The sequence below is a fragment of the Sciurus carolinensis genome, chromosome 15 (genome assembly GCF_902686445.1).
Source record: "Sciurus carolinensis chromosome 15, mSciCar1.2, whole genome shotgun sequence".
NCBI classification, from domain to species: Eukaryota; Metazoa; Chordata; class Mammalia; order Rodentia; family Sciuridae; genus Sciurus; species Sciurus carolinensis.
The window spans coordinates 71,903,240-71,914,052 of record NC_062227.1 but is presented as its reverse complement, the minus strand read 5'-3'; the positions used below and the strand labels follow the sequence as shown (position 1 = coordinate 71,914,052).

Sequence of the window (10,813 nt, the reverse complement as noted above, 5' to 3'; positions counted from 1 at the left end):
AAGGCCAATGGGGGCTGTGCCCACGTGTGACTGGGTCATCTCATGCCCTGACCTCACAAGCAGCCACTGTGATGTGCCGTCCCACCAGGGCCATATAAGCGGGTGGCTGGGCTGGGCTCTTTGTCCATAAGTACAGGAAGCTCTTGGTGGTGACCTGTCGGACTCCCAGATAGTTAGTGCGTTTGGTGGTTGGTGGCTGGTGGCTGGTGGCTGGTGGTTGGTGGTTGGGGTTTTTTGGCTGTTGGTTTTTTGATTTGGGCTTTGGTTTGTTTGTTTTGTCTTTTGTCTTCTGTTGTTGGTTTTGGTGTTTGTTTGGGTTTATTTATTTTTTTTTTAGCTAGCTTCCTTTGTCGGTGTTCCGGCTTTAGGATGCTTGGCAGTCAGAGTAGACAGCATAGAGTAGAGCGGCAGGGGCCCAGCTCCTGCTACGAGCCTGCCCTCACGGACCACTACCAGGTGGTGAGGAAGCTCGGGCGGGGGGGCTTGAGCCAGGTGGTCCTGGCCCGCCATCTCCTCACTGGGGCAGAGGTGGTGGTGAAAATCGTGCCCAAGACCAAGGCGCTCCGGCATGTCCTGTGTGAACCGCAGAGGTTGATGGCCCTGGACCACCCGAATGTGATCCAGCTCCTCCAGGTCATCGAGACCCGGGGCAACATGTACATGGTCCTGGAGCACGCAGGTGGGGGCGATCTGACGCGGCGCATCCCGGTGTGCAGGGGCCTGAAGGAGGGGAAGGCCTGCAGGCTGTTCCGGCAGGTGGTGTGCGCCGTGCGCCACTGCCACCACAGGGGCATCGCGCACCTGGACCTGAAGCCCGACAACCTGGTGCTGGACTCCGGGGGCCGCAACGTGAAGCTCATCGACTTTGGCCTGAGCCTCACCTTCACGCCGGGGCAGAGGCTCAGCACCTACTGGGGCACGCTCCCCTACTGGGCCCCTGAGCTGGTGCTGCGGCAGGGCTTCGAGGGGCCCCCGGCGGACGTCTGGAGCCTGGGAGTCACGCTCTTTGTCCTGCTCACAGGGAGACTCCCGTTCCCGGCCTGCACCGACCTGGGCCTGCGGAAGCAGATCCTGCGGGCCCGCTACACCCTCCCCTTGTGCCTGTCCGCCGAGGCCCGCAGCCTCATCCAGCGCATGCTGACGGTGGACCCGGCCCAGAGGCCCACCCTCGAGCAGGTAATGGGCCACCCGTGGCTGAGCCAGGGCCAGCCAGCTCCACCCAGTCCTGGCAGCCAGCCGCTCCCCAAACGCCCCGATCCCGCCATCCTGACCATCATGCTCGACATGGGTTTCGACCCCTACGAAGCCTGGGTGTCCCTGGACAAGCGGAAATTCGATGAGGCCATGGCTACCTACCGCATCCTCCAGTACCAGGGACCCCAGGCGGCGGGCCGCCAGCGCCAGGCCAGATCTGTGTGCTGTCGCGGGGTCGCACCTCTCCCGGCGCCCACAGATGCCCCCGGCGCCCACCCCAACAAGTGCACCAGCAAGCCTGTCCTTCCCATGCCCAGCGAGCAGCAGCCTGCGGAGGCCCGGTCGGCGGGGCAGAAGACCGCTGCCAGTGCCAGCCGGCCCGCCGTCCTTCTGCACCCCTTCTGTGTGCACACGGCCCCTCATGGTCCAGCCTGCCGGCGAGGCCCTGTGCCCAGCAGGCCCGAGCACCCCCGGCCCAGCCTCAGCAGGCGGGTGGACGAAGGCCCCAGTTCGTCCTCCCAGGGTCCCTCCTCAGGCCGATCCTCCGACAGCAGCAGGGGCTGGAGGCGGGTCACCAAGAGCATCGCCACCTGCCTTAGAAAACTCTGCTGCTGTGTGCCCTGCATCCGAGGGCCCGTCTCCCCGAGAGTGGCACCCATGCAAGGAGGCCACCGACGCCTTAGGTCCCCACACAGAGTGGCTCCAGGGAACGTGCCCTGATGGGACAGACAGACCAACAGACAGCAAGGAGTCCCCCAGCTCCGAGCATCCTGACTGGGTGGAGCGGCACCTGCCCCAAGTGAACTCAAAGCGCTTCAGCCATGAGGTGTGTCAAGTGGCCCTGCTTCCCCACCGCAGACTTGGGTCTGCATCCTCCATGAATCTCTGCCCTCACAGACATCAGAGACTCTGTCCTCGGGGACACTTCCCCCTGCCATGCTCTTCCCGGGCCTTCCTCCAGTGCTTCTGAGGCAGCAGAGATGGTTCCTAAGAGATTTCTCCTCCTCACCAATTTTATAATAAAATTGATGTTCCAAAGATTGTTTTCTTTTGCTTTGTTTGAAAAAGGTAGGTTACAAAATACAGAGAAATTAAAAAAAAAAAAAAAAAAAAAAAAGGCCTCAGGACAAAGGCAGGAGCCCAGCGGCCATCCAGGCCAGGGCCAGTGACACTGGGCCTCCTGCCAATGTTTCCTGTAGATAGAGACTTGGGCACCTTGAGCCAGGGTAGATGTAGCCTCTCTCCCCTTGTCCTTAGAGTAGACAGATTCTCTACTTGAGCCACTGTACGCCTGATTCCATTCCTTTGGCCAGAGAGAATCCCTTTCCAAGTCTGCTACTGGGTCCCCCCTGAGGTTTGTGTTCGGGGTGGAGGGCACAGCGGTGCTGGTGTTAGAGAAGACACATCTGGACAGGTATTGGAGACTCCAGAGTGTTCTGTGGCATCACCCCCATGATCCCATGGGCAGGGAGGCACAAGGCGGGCCAGTGGGCAGGGGTGGGCCTGCCTGCAGCAGGGGCTGGGGGCTTACTGCATGCCCCACAGCCTCCGAAACCAAAATCTCCTCCTGGTCACTGCCTAAAGGTCATGGAGAGTGAGTACATGGGCTTGAGGCACTGGAGAGCTTAAGCCTTCTCAGTCTTGCTACTTACCGAAAAGTCAAGCGAATAGCAAGAAAATAAAGTTCCTAGTATGAAGAGCTCCAAAGGATCTTCAGGTATAGGTGATATCCCTGGAGAATTCTACCACACTCCTGAGGGAGAATTAACACCAGTTGTATACAAACTTTTCCAGGAAGCAGAAGCACAGGGAACCATTCCCAATGTGTTTTGTGGAGCTGGAATTACCCCACTGTCACACCAGAAGAGACACTGCCAAAATAAAACCGTCAAAGAAGCCCAAACGGACAGACCAAAGTCCATCCTGAATATGGACACAAGTAGCCCTCCACAAGGCACTTTACTGAAAAGCCAGGAAAGACACATGATGGTACGGATTCCTGTAGAATAATTATGTCACGATTCAACACCTGTTGAAAAAAGCTCTGAGACAGGTAGGAGCAGGGAGGGTTTGGACTCAATTCTATCCCCCAAAGACATATAGGTTCAAATCTCCCCAGTGAAGAATTAAGGTCTCTCTGGTCAGAAATGGCATGGTTAGGATGTGATGACCAAAGACGGGGTCCTAAGGGAGCAGAGTAGGCTCAGGTTTCAGCGTGGCTTCCTTCCTTATGAGGAGACCAGGGCTAGTTTGGTTCAGTGCCACTTCAGTTGTTATAGGACTACCTTCTCTGCTGTTGGGTTAATGTTTGTAGTGAAACAGTTGAACTCCCCTGCCCCTCAAGCTGGTATGTCCCACTGATATGTCTCTTGCTTCCCATGGGGGTTCTATTTCCCATGATATAGGAAGAGCACCCTGATGGGAATCGGTGGCAGGGAGGCTTCCTGAGTGTAGAGAATGCTGCTGCTGTGCCTCTTCATCCCCACCCCCTTGGTCAGTGATGTCACAATGTTCATGTGGACACACTGTGCTGGATACCATAGATTAAAGTTGGGTTTCCTGCTACACTAGTCTCCTCCATCTTGTAGAAACAGAATTGGCACTGGCTTTTATCATTTTCATGGATTGGCTTTGCCAGAGATCTTTCTGTCTTCATCGCACCTGAGGACCTGATCCAATGTCCTTCAGGTCAACCTGAAAGAATCCCCTCACACAGGCACAACCAGTGGGAAACAACTCCACAAGGGCACAGTCAGGCCAGGAGGCTCCATCCACAGGGATGGGAGGTGAACTTGAAGAGTGCTTCTCCAGCATGCCCAAGGACATGGTTTGCTTCCAGGAAAACACACACACACACACACACACACACACAAGCACAAACACAGACGAGTCTATTTGTCAAGCTGGGAACAATGGCCTACAACTGTACATTCATTAACTTTATCATCCTTGTGACCCAGACTCTTAGAGAATCTTAGAGGGGATAATGTTGACTTGGGCGTCAAGGTCTCAGTGGTCTCAGGCCATGGATTGCTGACTCTTATTGCTTTGCGCCCAAGTTAGAGGCAGCCCATCATGGAGAAGGGACCAGGGGAGGAAAGCTTTTCTCCTCAGGGCAGCAAAGAGGCAGAGACAGAGGCAGAGAGCGAGGGAGGTTGGGATCATGAGCCCAGTGAGTCTCAGCCCAAAGTAACCAGCCATGTCCCACCTGTCTAGTGCAACCAGCAAGTCAGTCCATTCTACCTAGGCTGGGCTGAAGGTCACAGCCCTCCCCACCCAATCATTTCACCTGTAAACATCCCAGCACTAGCTCAGGAGCATGTGTGTGTGTGGTGGTGCGTGGGGGGCACCTCACACTCCAACCATCCTGGACTGTAATCCTCTCTACTGGGACTCCAAGGCAGGAGGATCACACATGCAAGCCCGACCTGAGTATCTGAGGGAGAGCTTGTCTCAAAAGAAATAACAAGGAAATAATAATACTTGCTGGCAACAACTTCCTCAAGAAGACTTCTAAAACTCAGGAAGCAATATCAAGAACTAATAAGTGAATACCAAGTTCGGAAGTCAGTGCTTAGCCCACCAGCCCGACCCCACACTGAGGACGGAGTCCAGTAGCTGAGCCTGTCTTCCTGCTCCCCTACTGCTGAGGGTCACTGCGCCTGCTTCTGTGCTTACTCAGCACACCCTTGCTGGGTCTCCCCAGCATCTTTGGAGGTTGGTGCATGCATTTTGAATTATTCCTGAGGGGGTGGTCATTAACATTGGAAAAGCAGTTCTCTTCCTGAGACTCTCACAGGAAACTGGAGTCCCTTTGACAGGTACCTCTATTTACTCACTTACATCCTACACTGTTTCCCGTCCTTTTGTTCAAAACTATAAATACTGAAATAATAATTGAACTCCTCCTGTTCATTACAATGATGTTACAATCGTTATAGGCTCTATCTGGTTCATGGTTGCATTTTATTTATATTGGGTGCTACTGGTATTGATCTCCCCTTCAAAGGAGAGGTAGTGGAAAACTGTAGGGTCATAATAAACCTGCAAGAGGGGAACTTCGGTATCTCTGATCTTCACTGCTGGAGGGGAATATATAGAAACAATATGAAAAAACAGAGGAAGAAATTGTCCTTCACAAACCAAGATGCTATTGTGATAGAATCCAATGGCAGCATGGCAGTAGAGCTGATGGAAAAGAGTTTAGAATCCACATAAAATGATCTGTGAAGCAAAAGAAGAGATAAGAGAGTAAATGCAGGCAATGCATGACCATTTCAGTAAACAGTTAAAAGAGCAAATGCAGGAGCAAAAGAACATGTCAATAAAGAGATAGAGATTCTGAAAAAAAAACAAATGGAAATACTTGAAATGAAAGAAACGATAAGCCAAATTAAAAACTCAACAGAATGTATCACCAACAGAATAGTTCTCACAGAAGACAGAATCTCAGACAATGAAGACAAAATATTTTATCTTGAAAATAAAGTTGAAGAAACTGAGAAGATGTTAAGAAGTCATGAACAGAACCTCCAAGAATTATGGGATATCATGAAAAGACTGAATTTAAAATTATTGGGATTGAGGAAGGCACAGAGAAACAAACCAAAGTCATGAACAACCTGTTCAACAAAATAATAGAAAATTTCCCAACCCTGAAAAATGAAATGGAAAATCAAATACAAGAGATTTACAGAACACCTGGTGCACAAAATTACAACAGATCCACACCAAGACACATTATAATGAAAATACCTCATAAATATAGGATTTTAAAGACTGCTTGAGAAAAGTGTCAATTACATAAAAGGGGAAACCAGTATGGATATCAACAGATTTCTCAGACTGTAAAAGCAAGAAAGTCCTGGAACAATATATTTCAAACTCTGAAAGAACACAAATACCAACCAAGAATCCTATACCCAGCAAAACTAGCCTTCAGATTTCATGATGAAATAAAATCTTTCCACGATAAACAAAAGTTAAAAGAATTTACAAATAGAAAGCTTGCACTACAGAACATTCTCAGCAAAATATTTCATGAGGAGGAAGTGAAAAGCAACAATACAAGTCAGCAAAGGAAGGAACTACCCTAAAGGAAAAGCCAATCAAAGGAGAAACCAAGTCAAGTTAAAAACCAAAAATAAGCCAAAATGACCAGGAATACAAATCATATCACAATAATAACCCTGAAACTCAATGGCCTAAACTCAATAATCAAAAGACATTGACTGGCAGATTGGATTAAAAAGAAAGACCCAACAATATGGTATCTTCAAGAGACTCATTCCATAGAAAAACACATCCACAGAAAAATTTAAAAGCATGGGGGAAAACATAACCATGTACATGGGCCCAGTGAAAGAACAGGGGTCTCCATCCTCACATCAGATAAAGTGAACTTCAAACCTAAGTTTTTCAGAAGGCATAAAGAAAGACATTTCATAGTGCTTAAGGGAAGCATAAAACAGCAAGATATAACAATTTTAAATATTTATGCCCTCAAAATGGAGCATCTATGTATAGCAAACAAGCCCTTCTCCATTTTAAGAGTAATATAGACCAAAACACATTAATAGTGGGGGACTTTAACACACTGCTCTCACCAGTGGATAGATCCTCCAAACAAAAACTGAACTATAGAACTAAATAATACTATCAATGATATAGATGGATATTGACAGAGTATTTTATCCATCATCAAGTGAATATAATTTCTTCTCAGCAGCTCATGAATCCTTCTCCAAAATAGACCATATGCTATGCCACAAAGAAGCCATTAGTAAATACAAAAAAAATAGACATCCTTCCCTATATCCTATCAGACCATAATGGAATGCAATTAGAAATGAAGGATAAAATAACAAACAAAGCTACTCATACACCTGGAGACCAAATAATATGCTGTTTAATGATGCAATGATAACAGAAGACATCAGGGAAGAAATAAAAAAAAATTCTTAGAGGTAAATGAGAACAATGACAACATATCAAAATCTCTGGGACCCTCTGAAAGCAGTACTAAGAGGAAAGTTCATTGCACTGAGATCATACATTAAAAAAATAAGAAGACAACAACTAAATGACCTAACATTACATCTCAAAGCCCTAGAAAAAGAACAGATCAACACCAAAAATAGTAGAAGACAGGAAATATTTAAAACCAGAGCTGAAATCAATGAAATTGAAACAAGAGAAACAATTCAAAAAATTGACAAAACAAAAAGTTGATTCTTTGAAAAAGTAAACAAAATTGATAAACCCTTAGCCACACTAACGAAGAGAAGGAGAGAGAAAACTCAAATTACTAGAATTCGTGATAGAAAAGGAAAGATCACAACAGACACCTTTGAAATACATAATATAATTAGAAGCTACTTTGAAAATCTATACTCCAACAAAATAGAAAATATCAAAGACATTGACAAATTTTTGGAGACATATGATCCTCCCAAACTGAATTGGGCAGATATACACAGTCTAAACAGATCAATTTCAAGCACCAAAATAGAAGAAGTCATCAAAAGCCTACCAACCAAGAAAAGCCCAGGACCAGATGGATTCTCAGCCAAATTCTAGAAGACCTTTAAAGAAGAATGGATACCAATACTCCTCAAAGTATTCCAGGAAATACAAAAGGAAGGAACCCTTCCAAATTCATTATATGAGGATAGTATCACTCTGATACCAAAACCAGACAAAGACACATCAAGGAAAGAAACCTTTGGACCAATATCCCTGATGACCATAGATGCAAAAGTCCTTAACAAAATACTGGCAAATCACATTCAAAAATGCATTAGAAAGATAGTGTACCATGATCAAGTGAGGTTTATCTCAGGGATGCAAGGTTGGTTCAACATCCAGAAATCAATAAATGTAATTCATCACATCAGTAGAATTAAAGTTAAGAATCACCTGATTATTTGAATAGATGCTGAGAAAGCATTTGATAAAATACAGCACTCTTTCATGCTTAAAACACTAGAAAAAATTGGAATAGTAGGAACATACCTTAACATTGTAAAGCCTATATATACTAAGTCCACAGCCAAAATCATTCTTAATGCAGAAAAACTGAAAGCATTTCCTCTAAAAACTGGAACAAGGCAGAGATGCCCTCTTTCATCACTTCTATTCAACATCATCCTTGAAACACTTGCCAGAGCAATTAAATAGACCAAATAAATTAAAGGAATACAAATAGGAAAAGAAGAACTAAAGCTGTCCCTATTCGCTGATTACATGGTCCTATATTTAGAAGATCCAGAAAACTCCACTACAACACTTCTAAAACTAATAAATGGATTCAGCAATGTAGCAGGATATAAAATCAATACTTGTAAATCTAATGCATTTCTATTCATAAGTGCTGAATCCTCTGAAAGAGAAATTAGGAAAACCACTCCATTCACAGTAGCTTCAAAAAAAAAAAAAAAAAAAAACCTTGGGAATTAACCTAACAAAAGAGGTGAAAGACCTCTACAATGAAAACCATAGTACATTAAAGAAAGAAATTCAAAAAAAGCCTTCAAAGTTGGAAAGATTCCCATGTTCTTGGATAGGCAGAATCAACATTGTCAAAATGGCCATTCTAACAAAGGCACTATACAGATTCAATGCAATTCCAATTAAAATTCCAATGACATTCTTCATAGAAATAGAGAAATCAATTATGAACTTCATCTGGAAGAACAAGAGACCTAGAATAGCCAAAACAATCCTGAGTAGAAAAAGTGAAACAGGAGGTATCATAATAACATTAAACTATAGTACAGAGCAATAGTAATAAAAACAGCATGGTATTGGCAACAAAATAGACAGGCAGATCAATGGCACAGAATAGAAGACACAGAGACAAAACCACATAAATACAGTCACCTCATACTAGACAAAGGAGTCAAAAACATACAATGGGGAAAAGATAGCCTGTTCAACAAATGGTGTTTGTAAAACTGGAAATCCATATGCAGTAAAATGAAATGAAACCTCTATCTTTCACCCCGCACAAAACTCAACTCAAAATGAATCAAAGTTATAGGAATTAGACCAGAGACCCTGCACCTAATAAAAGACAAAGTAGGCCCGAATATTCATCTTGTTTGCTTAGAATCAGACTTCCTCAGCAAGACTCCAAAAGCACAAGAAATCAAAGCAAGAATCAATAAATGGGATGGACTCAAACTAAAAAACATTTTCTCAGCAAAGGCTACGTCAAGAATGTGAAGAGAGAGCCTACAGAGTGGGTGGAAATCTTTTCCACACGCACTTCAGTTTGAGCAAAATTTATAAAGAAGTTACAAAACTTTACATCCAAAATACAAAGAGCCCATCAATAAATGGGACAAGGAACTGGACAGACACTTTATAGAAGAAGATACACAGGCAATTAATAAATATATGAAAAAGTATTCAACATCTCTACTAATTAGAGAAATGCAAATTAAAACAACTCTAAGATTTCATCTTACTCCAATTAGAATGGCTATTATCAAGAACACAAGCAATAATAGATGTTGGTGTGGATGTAGGGAAAAAGGCACACTTTTACATTGCTGGTGGAGTTGCAAATTGGTGCAGCCATTCTGGAAAGCAGTATGGAGAATCCTAAGAAAACTTGGAATGGACCCATCCTTTGACCCAGTTATCCCACTCCTCAGTTTATACCCAAAGGACTTAAAATTAGCAAACTACAGTAACACAGCCACATCAATATTTATAGCATCAGTTCACAATAGCTAGATTGTGGAACCAACCTAGATGCCCTTCAACAGAGGAATGGATAAAGAAACTCTGGTATATATACAGAATGGAATACTATTCAGCCATAAAGAAGAATAATATTACGGCATTTGCAAATAAATGGATGGAATTGGAGAATATCATGCTAAGTGAAATAAGCCAATCCCAAAAAACCAAAGGCCGAATGTTTTCCCTGGTAAGTGGAGAATGATATATAATGGGGGTGGGAGTGGGGAGTGAGAGAAGAATGGAGGAACTTTACGTAGAAGGAAATGAGAGGGAGAGGGGTATAAAAAATGGTGGAATGAGACATCATTTCCCTATGTACATGTATGATTACACGAATGGTATGAATCTACATTGTGTACAACCATAGAAACGAAATGATGTACCCCATTTGCGTACAATGAATCAAAAGACAGTCTGTAAAAAATTGAAAGGTAAATAAAAAAAATATATTGGTGAGTTCAAATTTCCTACTTTTTATTATTAATAAGTTATATATATTAAATGATTTATATATGTACATATAAACATGATTACCATATTTCACTGCATAATTACTGCAGGTTTTATGCTTTTCTTTTGCCAAAAAGTAGTGTATGACCATTATGTGAATTTTTTTTTTCATGGTTCTGGTATTAAGTAAAAACAATTTATTACTAACCTGTCTTTGTTGCAAGATTAGGATGAACGGAATACTCATGAATACATGTTAATACACTGGTGATTATTATGTGGTGAAGACATACTTGAATTGAGATATGTATTTTTCCAAACTGTTTGATGAATTCAGCAAGTGATGTTATGATTATCATTACATAAGTGGAATACTGTATAATTTTGTTTTAACCAGGATAATATAGAGGGAAAAAAA

The 10,813-nt window shown here is 44.0% G+C and overlaps 1 protein-coding gene across 1 annotated transcript; it reads left to right on the top strand.

The window, feature by feature from the left end:
• Nucleotides 1-369: 369 nt before the first annotated feature.
• LOC124965403 (sperm motility kinase 2A-like) lies at nucleotides 370-1,914 on the top strand. The gene has a single exon (XM_047526240.1). It carries the CDS (start codon nucleotides 370-372, stop codon nucleotides 1,912-1,914), a length of 1,545 nt encoding a protein of 514 aa, XP_047382196.1.
• The last annotated feature ends 8,899 nt before the right edge of the window (nucleotides 1,915-10,813 follow it).

Excerpts from the sequence above, each read along its gene's own strand:
- LOC124965403 (XM_047526240.1), top strand. The coding sequence starts at position 370 with ATGCTTGGCAGTCAGAGTAGACAGCATAGAGTAGAGCGGCAGGGGCCC.